The sequence below is a fragment of the Amphimedon queenslandica genome, unplaced genomic scaffold (assembly GCF_000090795.2).
Source record: "Amphimedon queenslandica unplaced genomic scaffold, v1.1 AMPQUscaffold_13252, whole genome shotgun sequence".
NCBI classification, from domain to species: domain Eukaryota; kingdom Metazoa; phylum Porifera; class Demospongiae; order Haplosclerida; family Niphatidae; genus Amphimedon; species Amphimedon queenslandica.
This window is the reverse complement of record NW_003546512.1, coordinates 106,213-122,387: the sequence shown is the minus strand read 5'-3', so window position 1 is coordinate 122,387 and position 16,175 is coordinate 106,213. Positions and strand designations below refer to the sequence as shown.

General features: G+C 35.7%; 2 protein-coding genes across 7 annotated transcripts in view; one reads left to right on the top strand and one right to left on the bottom strand.

Moving 5' to 3' along the window:
* The window catches only part of LOC100639451 (importin-13-like), an 8,580-nt gene extending 4,463 nt beyond the window's left edge, over nucleotides 1-4,117 (bottom strand). For both annotated transcript variants that reach the window (XM_019999625.1, XM_019999626.1), the window contains exons 1-8: nucleotides 4,027-4,117; nucleotides 3,533-3,655; nucleotides 3,420-3,478; nucleotides 2,986-3,184; nucleotides 2,308-2,361; nucleotides 1,842-1,979; nucleotides 703-860; nucleotides 43-133 (exon numbers count right to left, since the gene is read on the bottom strand). In XM_019999625.1, the coding sequence (XP_019855184.1) occupies nucleotides 43-133; nucleotides 703-860; nucleotides 1,842-1,979; nucleotides 2,308-2,361; nucleotides 2,986-3,184; nucleotides 3,420-3,478; nucleotides 3,533-3,655; nucleotides 4,027-4,056 (852 nt within the window). In that variant the 5' untranslated portion in view covers nucleotides 4,057-4,117. The remainder of the gene's footprint in view (nucleotides 1-42; nucleotides 134-702; nucleotides 861-1,841; nucleotides 1,980-2,307; nucleotides 2,362-2,985; nucleotides 3,185-3,419; nucleotides 3,479-3,532; nucleotides 3,656-4,026) is intronic.
* Nucleotides 4,118-4,260: 143 nt separating this feature from the next.
* LOC100639323 (cAMP-specific 3',5'-cyclic phosphodiesterase 4C-like) lies at nucleotides 4,261-14,792 on the top strand. Of its 5 annotated transcripts, none has more exons than XM_019999624.1 (17): nucleotides 4,261-4,367; nucleotides 4,519-4,628; nucleotides 5,917-6,098; nucleotides 7,445-7,819; nucleotides 8,380-8,428; nucleotides 8,477-8,623; nucleotides 9,585-9,783; nucleotides 10,102-10,234; nucleotides 10,731-10,773; nucleotides 10,949-11,050; nucleotides 11,565-11,633; nucleotides 11,700-11,795; nucleotides 12,124-12,501; nucleotides 13,185-13,244; nucleotides 13,389-13,571; nucleotides 13,903-14,135; nucleotides 14,528-14,792. In XM_019999624.1, the coding sequence occupies exons 3-17, from the start codon at nucleotides 5,920-5,922 to the stop codon at nucleotides 14,580-14,582; spliced, it is 2,301 nt and encodes a 766-aa protein (XP_019855183.1). In that variant the 5' UTR covers nucleotides 4,261-4,367; nucleotides 4,519-4,628; nucleotides 5,917-5,919; the 3' UTR covers nucleotides 14,583-14,792. The 5 variants fall into 5 exon arrangements, with proteins under 5 accessions (XP_019855183.1, XP_019855182.1, XP_019855181.1 ...); XM_019999623.1 differs by having other exon boundaries at nucleotides 4,300-4,392; XM_019999622.1 differs by lacking the exon at nucleotides 4,261-4,367 and having other exon boundaries at nucleotides 4,461-4,628.
* The last annotated feature ends 1,383 nt before the right edge of the window (nucleotides 14,793-16,175 follow it).

Genomic DNA, 16,175 nt, shown 5'->3' with positions numbered 1-16,175 from the left:
CTCTCTCTCTCTCTCCCTCTCTCTCTCTCTCCCCTAGCTCACATTATCTCTATCAGTATCATTAAGTAATGTTTGAATGAAATCCGATTTGCTATTTAAAAGCAACTGAAACTCCTTCACTGCAGTGGGATACCTACACAACAAACACAACAATAAAAAGAAAAGAGAAAACAATTAAACCAAAATAAGAATATCAATTATAGTTACAGTACACAGAGGAGTTAGCATTTGCCCCCTTAGCTAAAAATTTGGCTCAATAGCCCCCTGAAATACATGTACATGTACATGTAGATCAGTGTTAAAGTATTATACAACTTCATTTTCCCAAGTTAATAAATCAACTAGGTGCAATCATAAACTTGCTACATGTACATGTACAATTTTATACAATTAATGTTATACTTTATAAAATATACCTACAGTATTGGCGTGTCTAATCTTATGCATATTATACTTGTATTTAATAATATACATATGTGACCATGGCGAATAGGAAAATTGGTCTTTATAGCCTAAAAATTCCACCTTCCTGAGCTCTATTTATCATAAAATTACTCCAGAGGATGCAAAAAATTACTATGTAACTTTTAGAAACAATAGTTGTCTAACAGAGCACTCACAGGTTGATATTTTTCATTATAATGATGAATTTAAAGATCCGCCATAAGGTACCTTTTGTCAATTATGGTCACATATACTCACTTATAGCAGTCTTCGTTGGTTATTAAACTAGTCAATACTTCAATTGAGTCATTCACCAGCTGCTGGTCGTGAAGAAGTTGGAACAGAAGAGAAACTAAAGACCGGAGCTCTGGGAGTAATGGAGCAAACCCTGACCAACTCGTCAGACATTTTAAAGCCTAAGGAAGAGGTAATAGCGTACAAGATGATTTATTGGCAAGGAATTAATATTGGCGATTAGCGGTTCCATGAATAAATCACCAATATATAAAATCTGCCATTTTGTTTCAATCCGAGCATGCTCAATGGCACGTGGCACAAAATTGCCAGTACAAAATCTGCCAATTTATTTATTTATTTTTTATTTCCACAGGCAAAATCTCCAAATATAACTCCAGCCAATAAATCATCTTGTGCGGTATTAATAATTAGTATAATTAAAGGGTAATAGTATAATCATAGTAACACTATATGTACAGGTATTTCACATACATGAGTAGTTTTGTGCTGACTTAATAAAAATGATGATAAAAAACTGAAAATGAAAGACGGGTGTACACGTACATGTACATGTACTGCATATCCAATAACATTGTTTATTTGCTATTGATTCACTGAATGGATGAAATACATGTACATGTACAACATAAAAGAACAAAGAAAAAGAGTAATGGGCCACAAAAGGAGAAAAACAGAAAGGAGAGAGAGAGAGAGGGAGGAGGGAGAGAGAGGGAGAAGAGAGAGAGAGAGAGAGAAGGAAAAGAGAGTTAGAGAGAAAGAGAGCAGGAAAGATCCTTAAAAAGTACAAAAAGAGAGAGAGAACTGAGAAAACCACACAGAAAGTGTATCCACAGTACAAACAAAGTATACTCTCGGTTCCTGTTATGATTACAATGAGAATGCATGCATGTACATGTACATGTACATGTACATGTACATGTACATGTACATACATGTGTGTGAACATATGCTACTGTATATGTATAGGCTATAATCATTAATACATAAGTACAGTGTAAGTGTGTACATAAGATACCTCTAAAGCTATGGGTGTTATTACAATTTACTAGTATACACATGGACGTCACTTTCATTTATAATATCAGAGCCATGCAAATAAACACACACAAAGAGATAGACACAGTCACTTGGTTACTCACTGATAATCTAATATTAAGAGATGAGTTTGATAGGAGGATCTGTTCTATGAATCCAAATACGGTTGATTGGGATTTGTTTATTTCGGATCTTATGATTGCTCTCTTGCCAGCGAATGCATTGTCACTGCTAGCTTCAAACTAAGAGTGAGAGAGAGAGGGAGAGAGAGAGAGGGAGAGAGAGGGAGAGAGAGGGAGAGAGAGAGAGAGAGAGAGAGAGAGGGAGAGAGGGAGGGAGAGAGAGAGAGAGAGAGAAAGAGAGACAGAGAGACAGAGAGAGACAGTGAGGGGAGAGGGAAAGATAGAGGAAATAAAAAGGAAGATAGAAAAGGATTTACTATTCAAGGAAGTGCAGGTCTAATTGACTTTACTCTTATTAATACATTGTACATGTCATTAAACCTCATTAACATAAATGAAATAACCTTTAAGAGGAAATTGTACATGTACATGTGTTATCATGCTGTACCTCTTCAGGTAGGACCTTTAATAGCTCTAGCAGACCAGATAAATTAGCTTGGGCCTGTAGTAATAGAAGAAAAATAAAACAATAAAAGTACATGTACATATGTACTGCACTATAATATAGAAACTACATGTAAGTATGTATATGTACATGTACATGTATAAGCACAGTGAGGAATCTGATCTCATGATAATTAAATTCCATTGAACTTGATGTCTGCCAATGGTAGTTGGACCTTAGCTCTCATTGTTTAATTTAAGGTTCTGATCTCATTTTGAATGATATACACATTACACCATACAAAATTCCCCAACCACTACCAATTGCAATAGCTTAGGATATGCTATGCATGTACATATTCTTTAATTATACCAATTAAAGGTATGGGTAGTCATTTTAAAATTTAAGTTAATGTAGTTATAACTCAAAGAGTTTTAGTCGGAATGGCCTCAAACTTTCTACATAGCATAAGGACATCAATATGTATCAGAAAATGTAATAAAAACCGAAAGTAATTTTTGAGTCATTTTTCGGAAAAAACCATGGGCTATAGTACAGGGATTTTTTCATAAAATGGCCTATTTTAAAAATGGTCATAACTCAAAAAGCCTGAGCATAAGCGTACATCAATATGTATAAAAACTACATGTACATACACATGTTAATGTACATTAAACTTACTTGTGATGAGCTTAGTGTGTGAACTACACTGACTATAGCGTTAGGCCAAACGGTTGGCATTGAATGAAAGACGTACCTCACCATAGCAACACAGAGCTGAGTGAGGACCATCTTAGGCTGGCCGTTCTCCGAGAATTTCATTATCGACTGAAAGATTTGAAATCTCAAACTTTCGTACTGATCCTCGGGAACTTCATTCCTGAATTGAGTAGAAATTAAAATCAACGACTCTCAATATTATTAAATATTAATATAGAGTTTTGTTACATTATAAACTGCATAGCAGTAGCAGTAACTTGTACTACAACTTGTACCGTTACGCGCATGATCAATACACAAATTCACGAAATTAAAACCTGCTAATCATGCATCTTAACAAAATTTTACCCCTCAAAAAAATTACCAGTTACAATGCATATTATGACATTAAGTACCATGATTTCAGTAGTTTATTTTTAAGTAAAAGAGCACCAAAATTTTGAACTTCAACTCTCTAAAAAAGAAAGAGAGAGAGGAGTAAGTTTCGGATATCTCTACCAATCCTTACGTCTCTTTCGAGCAGTTGCCAGGCAACAGACCACACCTCTTTCGATTCTTGAATACTAATGAGCCATTTTTCAGCCGCAGTCACGTCACTATTTGACGGATCACCGTATAGCTGAACGACAGCCTTTGCAAATAAAAAGTAAAATTTGATACGTAAAGTTACAATTAATCAATTAAAAAACATTTTACATGCAAATTATAATTATAATCATCCATGCATGCATAAAAGAATTTATTCAAAAAAAAAGAATTCTGAACGCCATAATCTGATTGGTCGATTTTATACGCAATATAAAATATTATTAATTATCTTTGGCTAATTCCATGTAAGTAGTTTTTTGCAGGGCATAAATGTAAACAAACTTCTAAAATTAAATCTTCATACTTGTTTTTATAGCATATTATTTTAATGAACTAGAATAAACATGACTCCCTTTAAAGGAAAGCAACTTTCAGTTTAGGAAAGCCAAAACCCAAACTAGAAGAGATCAATACCTTTTCTATCTGTACGGCCAGGGGCTCCATCAAAAAGGTGAGGGAGAAAGAGAGGGAAGGGACAAAGAAAGAGAGAGAGTACAAATCACATTAAGATTCTTGCTCCTCCCTCGACCCTCGGCGATTATTGAATTGGGCCGTTTGTTTATATTGCGATTTGCTGAGTAAAGAAGATATCTCTACGTCACTCCTACTACTACTCACTGTACTGTACAGTGTTACCTGGGCTTCTTTTACTGTGTTATATGATCTGGTAATTGAGTTATACTACTTGCTATTGATCAGTTATTATTGTGCTGATTGGCCGCTTTGTCTCTGTTTTTAAAGCCAAGACTTCCGAGGTCAGATCATCCACTTCTTGTCCAAGTAAAAAGGAGGAGGGATCAGGGCTAGCCTATAAAACAGAGATTATTAGAGCTGTTTGCCTCTTAATACAATACAAAAAAATGATGCCTGGAATATCTGTAAACCTCCCTTCTCCTCCCAATGTAGGCCCAAGAGAGACCGAGTGGCCTGACGATTCCTGCAAGCGGGGAAACGTTACTGCTGTGAATCACCGTCAGGAAGAGCTCCGCCGTAGAAGCACTTCGCCTTTTCTCAGGGTAAGCAAGACATTACACGCACAGGCTGAGCAAACTCTACTTGTGTATGTATAAAAAGGACTGCATATTCTCAGTAGATGTATGCGTTTTGAATACCACAGTTGTCTTATGATATTCTATTCAGCCAGGCTTGCTTTGCAGCAGGCTGCAAACAGCACTGAATGGGAATTAGTATTATTTCTTAACAAGCCATAGTTTAGATATAGATCTACATGTAGATAACACTGCTAATCAGAGAGACAGAGGGGAGTAGAAGAGTGACAAAGAGATTGTAAATAAGGAAGACATACATTAGAACAAAAAAAATGATTACAAGTGCTGCCATGCTTTCATCATGAAAATGACCGTCACTACCGAAAATAGTTGAGACAGGACAGTGCCAAGTATTTTGTAGTAGTGGACATTGAAAGGAACTGTAGCATGTAAGCAAGAGAAATTCATATTACAGTCAAGCCTGCTACTGTGAACACTTCTATAATCATCAGGGCCTCTGAACCTCTGAAACAAAGACACTTTAATAATGAGGACGGTATCATTGGGTCCCAAAGTGTCCGGAATAGACAGGTTTAGCTGTAGTATGATGCATAAGAGTCTTGGCATTATCAAAGCAGCTTAAACAGCAACATAAGGAAACAAAAGAATTGATTGGAGAGGAATACAAAAATGCAAATTAGGGAAAATAATTAAGAGTGTGGGAGATCTGGTAGGTGTGGCTCAAAGTAGGCGTGGTTGTTAATTAGCAACCTTGTGAGTAGCAATATTTAAGCAGAGTTTTTCTCTCTTTCTGTTGGGCGACTCGGCATTTCGGAAAACCTTACAGGCAGAAGAAATCTGAGTCGTCCTCCTTCTTGCTCATGTCTGATTCTACAGAGGACAACTCGTCTGCTTCCCCGGGCGAAGATCCCCCGAGGAGGAAATCAGTTACTTTTAGGCTCCCAGTCAGCAGCAGGTCTTGGGATGAAGGGATCACTAGCTACCAGCTCGAGGAAGACGAAGAGGAGGTGGTAGATGAAGAGAGCGAAATGGTATAAGGACTTTGGCAAGGAGAGGCAGCCTAATTCGTGCTCTTAGAACAAGATGGGGCACAGCTACTGCATTCAGCAGTCATTATTTTTTAATACTTTAAGTTTTAATGCATGTATACTTGTATCTTAGCAAATGATGCAGAGCAAAGCAGATCAAGCACTTTTTCCTTCTTTTGCAAAAGAATTAACATTTTTCCTTTTATTTTATAATAATAATTCATTATTCTTTCTTTTCTCTCTCCCTCTCTCTCTTTTTTCCATAGCCTATGGATTCCCCAGTAGTAACACGTCCAAATAGGCTCTTGGATGAAGATCGGTACTACAGGCGAGGTAGCAGTGGTACCATTGAAAGCAGGGGAATGAACAGGTCCCGATCTGTCATCATACGATTGCAAGTTCCACGGGGACAGCAGGCATCATCTCAAAGAGCTTTCCGTGGAGAAAGGTAACACGTACATACATGGAGATTGGGGGAGATAAAGAAAGAGAGAGAGAGAGAGGGGGGAAGAGAAAGAAAGAGGATACTAGAACATAGTGTGGGCGGGCAAAAACAAAAGACATATTTACTGTATAAACAATGTCTCTGCATGAATATAATGATAGTTTTTGAACAAACAACCCGTTAGCAACTGAACTTACAAAAATCGACACGTGCTTATAAAGATCGACACGTGCTTATAGAGCGTGGCGCCTATAATAGCTCTTTTACAAGTTCTTATCTGATCTCTAAGCCTCAAAGTTTTGCTAGCACCTTAAATGCACAAAATTCAGCTGCCGTAGACACTTACTTGTACCGCATCCATCAGGTAGTCTAGTTATTCAAGTTAGATGTAAACATCTTGTAGCATGACATTCCTACTGGTAAAGGAGCATAGCAGGCTTGATTTTAATAGTTTGCATCATAATGTTATTGGGTGTTTACGTATAGCATAAGTATATTCATTATGTACTTTGACTATTTTGTTATAAATATTTGAAATAATAATAATAATCATAATATTGAAGATGATAGATATAGTAATGATATCGATAATGTAATATTAATGTAGCTCTTCTTGGTTCCTTTTTTCTTTTCTAATAATATCTCCAAATATATATCTTTTATAGGAATAAATAGATTGATACTTTGTGCTAGATATGCATGTACATGTATGCAAGTGTAAATATTTTCAATATTGTAATTACTTGCTGGTCCCTCTTCCTCTCTCTTTTGCTCTTGCAACATATGTTTTTCTCTTATAGATTACAATTTAATCTTTGTTTTTGGCTATGTATTAATTGAGTTAGGACATCATAAGAATTGAAATTATATAATGAAACCTCTAGACATTACCCTTTTCACCTTATCTTAACTTGCAATATTAAGCAGGAGTAAAGAGATGGTATTACAGCAATTGAGCTTGGCCTGTGCTTAAGTTTAATGTACAGCTTGATAGCAAGTGCTCTTGAAGCTTAACTTGTACATGTACAAGTATTTTTATCTGCTACTATACTGTATATCAAGTATGAACACATCTACATGCTTGCTGGTAATTCAATTAGGCCAGACATTCCATTATAATGTTTTGTGTTTGGTTGATTGTTCTCTTTCACTCTTTCCTTGTAATGTATCTGTACTTGTTTCCAATTTGTCATGCAAGATCACTCAAGCTGTTACATGTACACGTGAATGCGGATATAAACGTAAATTTTCCAAGTATTTTCTTATTTACATGTATGGGCCTATATCATTTACAAGGTTTCTCTTTTATAATCACGCCCACATTCATTATCCCTTTCATCACCACATAGTGCCAATGAAGACCAGTTCCGCGGCCGCTCTACAACATATTCCGGCCCCCCGACCTCCGGGGGGTCCTCCCCCTCGTCTTTTAGACGCGTCCCAAGCCCCATGACCACCAGAGCCCCCCTGAGAGCCACCAGAGAGGGTCAACTTTCTCCAGTCACCTCAGAAGTTGAAGTTTCTCTTCCACCGGAGAAAGAAGGCGGTGCAGAAGGAGGTACCAGCGATGAGGAGCTTCCTGATTTGAGTCCAACTTTTGCTCGCAGCAACCCGCATCTTTTCTCCTCTCGAAGGAATTCGTTTCTCTACCAGTCGGATAACGAGGACTCTCCCCCTCTCATTGTGGCTAACAATCCAATGTCTAGAGCTTCCAGTATCAGCAGGTAAGAGGAGAACCAGTACATGTACATGTACATGTAAATGAGAATGTTGAGAAGGGGATAAAATGTCAGGAAGTTCATATATCAAGAGCTTAATTTTTTGTAATGTCCCGATAGTACAAAGGTATCTCTGAAATGAGGACACTTCTGTCTGTATTAAAGACAGGTAGTGTGGGCCTAATAAATCCGGTTGCACATGTACATGTACATGCAATATGATATACATGTACATGTACATGTACTACATGTACAGTGTATGTGTCTCATGTTTTCTGATGATGACACTAATTTAATATACAATGTAACTACAAGCTGTTCCATCTTTTAAGGTCGCATTAATTAAGTATAATTGATGTAATTATTATTAGATTAAGGCCAGTATTGCGTGCATGTACACGTAACTTGTTTGTTCTAATGTTGACGTCTCTGTACATGTAAACATGTAAACAAAAGCGTACATGTAAACAAAATTACGTTTGCATGTAAACAAACGAGTATTGTACACGTAAAAGCACGCGCATGTTAATAAAAGAAATTATTTATTAAAAAAAATTTTTTTGTAGTCACTTACAAGAAGAAGGAGCTTCACCATTTGTCACTCCATTTGCTCAGGTAGACCACGCCCACTTTAATTAATTTATTAATGTTTAATTTTTTTAGATTTTGGCTACTCTTTACAGGATCAGGGCTCAGTACATAAAGCTGACACACCCACCGATTTCAGATCATCGCCGAAGGAGCCGCGGGTCGGGTCTGGACGTGGTTCATGAAGAATCGGAGGAGCTCTCTCCAGAGGAGTATCAAGCGGTAGGTGGGGCTTAGCGTTGGCATAGCGACTGTCTTATTATTGCGCAATATATAGTGATAATTTCCGGAATGTTAGTAATTGGTGAAAATTGCAACTTTGATTCGGCAGATATTTTTTAATGTATATTTTAAATGTACATGTATAAAGAATAATTTAGTCATAATTTGATATTTATGAGCTAACAAATTAAACAGTTTATACACATACATAGTACTTGCATTTACATAAACTAATTGAGCGGGTAATTGCAGCAAATAATTAAATATTATTATAATTATTATTGCTAATATTGGGGGTTAGCCTTAGCAAGCCCCGTTAAGGTGGAAAAGCAGGAAGTGAGTTTATCTGTAGCACGAATAGTCGAAGTAACTATTTTTAATGTTAACTATTTTTATAAGTACAGTGTAGCTATATTTTTAATAGTAACTATATTTTTAATGTTAAATAACCTACTTGCCATTGAAAGTGGGCGTTGTCACAGTGAACGTTGAGCTGCTGTCCAAAGACTTCTTTAGCAGCAGAGATTGTTAAGGAAAGAAGCCTAACTATGCATGAAGAAGCCTGAGCTAGCTGTACTCCTGACTAGCTTTTTATGGCTTTTATGCCATTGTGCCTACAGTAAATGTGTCTTCAATGCTTGCTAACTGCTATAAGCAAGGTATGTAGCTTTAATTCCTGCAGAGAGCCTCAAGTTATAAAGCTATAGAAGAGCAAGCGAGAACTGAAAGTTTCTTTTTTAAGTTTTATAGACACTCTATATGATGGATGCATTTTGTACTAACCTGTAATGTACCAATTACATATTCCTTACTGTATAAAATAACCTCCACATAAAGGACACCTCTGTATAACAGAGACACTTTACTGTACCAAAGTGCCCATTATATAGAGCCACTACTGTATTATTTGTATTTATTATTAAATACTATAAATTATTATTATTATCATTATTATCTATAGCTGGCGCTGACTACTCTGGATGAGCTTGACTGGTGTCTTCACCGACTTGAAACCGTCAACTCAGCTAAGAGCGTTGGGAACATGGCTCAGGATAAGTTCAAGAGGCTGCTCTCCAGGGAACTCTCTCACATGAGCGAGAGGAGCAGGTCTGGTCAGTTTGTGGCAGAATGGGTCAGCACTATCACTGGAAATGCTCAAGGTATTGTTGTACCTATACATGTACATGTACATTCGTACTTGTGTTTCTTCTGTTGTTTTTTGGTGTCAAATTTTTGTGATATTTTTGTGAAAGTTAATTATAAAAATATGTCATTTTTCTTTTTGTTAACAAATGAATATTATTATTATGAATATTAACTTCATGCAGTGTAATGTACATGTACTTCAGATATTTTAAGGACTAATTTTTAACTTCTTGCTACTTCTCTCTCTCACTCTCTCTCTCTCTCTCTCTCTACTCTCTCTCTCTCTCTCTCTCTCTCCCTCTCTCTCTCCCTCTCTCTCTTCTTTTAAACAGACCGAAGTGATGAGATAGACAAAGCGCTGGAAAGCTTGTCTGTAGTTGATACCTCACTCGGTCTTGAAGTAGCTAAGACTAAAGGAAGGCTATCTGCAGCTCGTTCAACATCAGTCACTGATCAAGTAGCAAGGTATACATGTACACCAAACATACATGTACATGTACATATGTGAATCTATTAAATGTACATGTACATGTAAATAATGTATATACATGTAGGTACACCAGACTATTGTCATCATTGTTAGTATTTGAATTAAGACGCATGCATGTACATGTACATGTACTGTATGTACATAGTTACGTTCCTTAAAAATTCTTTTTAATGATCTACATGTACATGTACATAGTCTACATGTATACATGTACATTGTATTTGAGTGTATAGTCTACTTTGTTCCCTTACAAATGATCATCATTGTTATTGCCAAGTTATTTCTATATTGTTTGTATTATTATTTGGCATGTGACTTCATGGCAGCATATCTATTGGCTAATTACAAATAAAATTAAAAAATAAATCAAGATGTACATGCATGTACATGTATGTGTATCATGTACGTGTACATGCATGTTATATACTGTACATGTACACGGTCTTTTTTTAATTATTTGTATTTATGTAGGTTTGGCGTAGTAAGTGTTTTCAATGAAGAGAAATTGCAGGCAGTAAGTTATGAGAATGCACTACATGTACATGTACATGTACATGTATTAGCATACATGTACATGTACATAAACCCGCTGTACACATGTACATGTGCATATAATATAACTTTTTCTTAATATTTCCCTTCTTTTATTTTATTTCTCCTCTCTTTCTCTCTCTCTCTCTCCCTTTCAGTTTATCAATAATAGTTTTCATCGTTGGGAATTTGACGCTTTTGAATTGAACTTCCTCACCCTTGAGCAACCGCTGGTCGTGTGTGCTTATACTATATTCACTGTAAGTATATACAATATAGGTGTGGTTTTAGTTTATTGAAAATGAAAGATTCTCTCATGGTCATTTTTGATGAATTTTGGCCCGAGACCATGCACTGTTTCAGCAACTTTAAAAATCCATAAAAAATCTAAACTTGATCGGAATTAGTTCAAACTTTCTATGTAGCATAAGAACATGTATATGTATCAGAAAAAATTATAAAAGTCAAAGATTCTCAACTTTTATATTTTGGCGAAATTTGACCCAAGACCCTGTACTATAGTACAGGGAGTTTGGCCTGATTTTTGAGCAACTTTAAAAATTTGTAAAAAATCTAAACTTAATAGGAATCAGTTCAAACTTTCTATGTGACATAAGAACATGTATATTTATCCGAAAAAATTATAAAAATTCCAAAATTTTACCTAGCCATTTTTGATGAAATTTGACCATGGTACAGGCTAAGTCTATACAGATACATGCTAAGTCTATACAGATACATGTGATGTAATGATTATGTAATTTATTTTTGTAGCATCGAGGACTATTTGTTGAATTCAAAATGTCAAAAACCAACTTCCTTAACTTCATGGTAGCTATTGAAGTAAGTCTCCAACTAACATTATAAATAAGTTAATTACGATCTCTAATGCTGGTGCTCTTTAATTAGAATACCTATTGGAAGCAGAATCCTTATCATAACTCTATTCATGCAGCTGACGTGATGCAGGCAGTCAATTATTTACTTAACGCCACTGTACTTGAGGTAATTTTATATATTAATGTATTTTTATTGTACATACATGTACATGTACATGTACAAGCATGCATATAAATCTATAGAAATAAATTTTTGGAGACCAATCTAACCAAAAATGAGAGACTTTCAATATAAGTAACAAAATTAAAGCAGAGATTTCATTTATTTTATTTTTAGTTTTGCATGTACTTTATTGCTATTAATTTTAAAATTTTTGCCTAACTCTTTATCCTACATATACTGTACAGATATTTATTTATTAATTTATTTATGCATGTATTATTTATTATTTATTTTTATTTATTTATTTATTTATTTATTTTATTTATTTTAGAATGTCTTCAGTCCACTTGAGATCCTTGCTGTATTGATTGCAGCTGCCGTCCACGATGTTGATCATCCCGGCACCACCAATCAATTCCTCATCAATTCAAACGACGATCTGGCAATCATGTACAACGACGAATCCATCCTCGAGAACCACCACCTTGCTGTAGCCTTTAAGCTCCTCAACGATCCTTCTTGTAATTTCCTTGGCAACATTGAGAAGGCTCAGATGAAAGCTCTTAGAAAGGTCATCATTGATACAGTCCTTGCTACAGATATGAGTAAGCATTTTCAGCATCTCGGCGAGCTTAAGACAATGGTTGAGACGAAGATGGTCACGAATGGCGGAGTCCTCCAGGTGGAAAAGTATTCCGATAGATCTGAAGTAAGTTAATGAGACTTTGTAGTGCATGTATATATACATGTATATGTACTGTATGTTGTATAGTTTAGAATGTGCATTTACATGTATGAGATGATGTGGGCTATAGCTACATGGATTTTTTCTCAAAATGGCTTATTTTTAAAAGTGGCCATAACTTGAAAATTTTAAGTCAGAATTAGTTCAAACTTTCTACGCAGCATAAGGACATCGATATGTATCAGAAAATTTAATAAAAATTGGGAGTGATTTTTGAGCCATTTTTTGAAAAAACCATGGGCTATAGTACAGGGATTTTTGAAAAATTAGCCGGTTTTAAAAAATAGCCATAACTTGAAAAGTTTAAGTCAGAATTAGTTCAAACTTTCTACACAGCATAAGGACATCAATATGTATCGGAAAATGTAATAAAAATTGGGGGTGATTTTTGGGCCATTTTTTCTAATAGTACAGGGATTTTTTTAGATTTTGGCCAGTCATAACTTGAAAAATTTAAGTTGGAATCAACTCAAACTTTCTATACAGCATAACGACATCAATACGTATCAAAAAATGTAATAAAAATGGGGGATGATTTTTCAGCCATTTTGTGGAAAAAACCACGGCCACAGGGTATTTTGCAGAAATTGGCTTATTTTTAAAACTCATAAACTTTTAATTAAAACAAACTCAAATTCTCCACATAGCATAAAGATATCAGAAAAGTTGGTGAAAAGCGCCAGTACTCTAGTTTGGAAAAAAATAGTGTAAGCTATAGTCCATTGTTCAAAGATTGCTCCTTAATCAAGAATGCTTATTCAAGAATGCTGCTTACTCCAGAGAATTCTAGCGCAAATTCTCTACTTTTAAAATGTTCAAATATTATCTTGTCCTCTCTCTTTTTTATGCAGATACTCCAGTGTCTGGTTCATTGTGCTGATCTGAGCAACACTGCTAAACCAGTAGAAATAGCCAGTCAATGGGCTCACAGGATAATGGAAGAGTCCTTCAAGCAAGGAGACCAGGAGAAGAAGCTTGGCCTTGATATCAGCCCTCTTGGTGACAGGGATAATGTCTCTATTGAAAAATGCCAGGTACTGTGGGAGTATTAATTATTATGTAAACATGAAGGGGCAAGCCTAAGTAATGAAAGGAATGTACATGAACTTGCATGAAAGGAAATTTTAAGTAAGTTACTGGCTTGCTCCTATCTCTTCTTGTAGCCTTATTACTTAAGACTCTTTCTCCAGATATTAAAAAGTTACATGTGCCTTGCTTATACAGTACATGCATCTACATGTGCATACATGTAGTTTTTGTAGCAATAATTTTTAAGATTCATGCATGTAAAATTTTACATGTATTTGTACTCACATACAAACTCAAATGTTGAATGTGCAACAATTTCATTTTTATTTTTTAAAGGTAACCTTCATTGATTACATTGTGTTCCCATTGTGGGAGACGTGGGGAGAGCTGGTCTACCCTGATGCTCAGGTCATCATAGACCACCTCTCCAGGACCAGGGACTACTGGTACCAGAGGAGCCTTAAGATAGAGGAGGAGGAGGGAGAAGAGAAAGAGAAGGAAGGAGCAAAGGATGGGGCTGAAGGAGCTACTCCTGAATTGCTGTCTCCTGAGGCTACTAAACAGAGGAGGTGAGCTACATGTATATGTATGTATTTGTATTATATCATAAATTTAGTACATTTATAAATATTATAAATTATAAATCATATTATAAATTCAGATGTACATGTATATGTACCTACATTTACTGTATTCCTAAAATAGTTTATATAGGTTTATTTTTATTTTGATAGGTTTTTTTATTACATTATAAATTTAGTACATGTACTACATGTACTGTATTCCTAAGAGATAGTTTTGATAGGTTTATATTACTTGTAACCTGTTTAAAATTATTTATAAAAACTACATGTAGAAGATATTGTGAAATTTATACTATGAAATCCTTCTCTCTCTGTCTCTCCCTCTCTCTGTCTCTCTCTCCCTCTCTCTCCCTCCCTCCCTCTCTCCTCTCTTTTAGGTTATCCTATAAAACGGCAAAGAATAACATGAAACTCCACGATAGCATCAAATAAAGTGTACACTATTAATCTATTGTCCATTGCTGCAGGTACTAATGGAACTCATCCTCAGCCTCTCATACAATACATCAACGATCACTATGAATATTAATTAACCCTCTATAGACTGGTTTTTAATAGTAGTCATGTTAAAAGCCATGTCGTGTGTATATGTCATATTATTGTTGTCATTATGAACATTATTATTTAATTGTTGTTTATTAATTTGGTTTAATATTGCATGAATTATGCATGTACATTGTTGACCTTAGTTGTACATGTACATGCATTTCATCATTAGACACTTGAATCATATTGGATCAATCTGGCACTCAATTTATAGTGATGTGCCTAGTCTTCTAGCTTTTATTGCTACAACATAATATAAAATTTTAAAAAATTATGATATCAACAAAACTTAGCAAAAAATACAAAAAATATAACCTATAATAGGTCTACTTCTACATGATTGAAGACCATACACATAATGCTAATACATACTAACAGTTCTAGCAATAAAATATATTCATACTCAATCGTCCTTTTTTTTCTCTTTGGTTTCTTTTTCTTGCATGAAACTCAAAATGATCGCAGTACCTACAGCAAGGGTTGAACCAACAAGACCTATTCCAATTTTTGCTTGAAGGCTTGCTCCTAATGCTGTACTTCCTATAGTGGCAACACTTGCAGCTGCAGCAACAGCTGGAACTGCTGCAGGAGCAATAAAATATCCACCTACAAAAACTAGAGTTCCAACTAGAACTAAGCCAGCAATTATAGCGATAGTTGTGTAACTTGTAAAAAAAGAGCGTGCCTCATCACTACAGTGTCGAAGACAAATTTTCCACAAGTCCAATAACCAGTCATTTGTAGTCGGCAATTTTCTTAGATTTTTATTTGCCTTACCAGCAATGCAAAATGGCACACCAGAGAATACTTCCTTATTGCTAACAGCTTTAGAAATGAGGTCTTCAAAAGTTTTAATCTCCTCTCTCATTTCCTTTTCTTCCTCTTCTTGAGTCGATGGTGGGACATTTTGTAGTTGAACGAAGAAATTAGCAAACGTCAAAACAACTACTGACCTCTTCCATGCTTCTGGGTGCATTCTACTAGAAAGTGTAGTGAACATCTTTTGAACTTCAACACTAACTCTGTTATCCATTTTTACACAGATTAATATTAAATCAAATCTGTTACCTTTAGCCATCTCCTCAATAATACTCTGATCGCTCCTTCCTTCAGTATCACCAAATCCAATAGTATCATATACTCGTATCTTCACCAGGGGCGTAGCTGAACCTTGGGTGATGGTAGGGCAAGGAGACAAAAATGGCGTGCGAAGCGCGCCGCAATTTTGGCCACACCCCTTTTACGTAACAAAATGGAAGCATTTTCCTGCAAGCTGAGCGAAATCAGAGTGAAATTATCATTGTATATAGCTTTAAAAAGAGCTATGGTTATCAGCCACCCCCTTTTGTTATTGTAAGAACAATGAATATAATCTTTTGGGTTATAATTTCAATGAATATAATTATAAGGCCACTTTGATGGTAGGGCCCAGGCCCCCTCAGGCCCTACCTCAGCTACGCCCCTGATCTTCACTCCCAA

Excerpts from the sequence above, each read along its gene's own strand:
- LOC100639323 (XM_019999621.1), top strand. The coding sequence starts at position 5,483 with ATGTCTGATTCTACAGAGGACAACTCGTCTGCTTCCCCGGGCGAAGAT. Across the intron at positions 7,820-8,379 it reads AGAGCTTCCAGTATCAGCAG|TCACTTACAAGAAGAAGGAG; the intron begins GTAAGAGGAGAA and ends ATTTTTTTGTAG. Across the intron at positions 10,774-10,948 it reads ATGAAGAGAAATTGCAGGCA|TTTATCAATAATAGTTTTCA; the intron begins GTAAGTTATGAG and ends TCTCCCTTTCAG.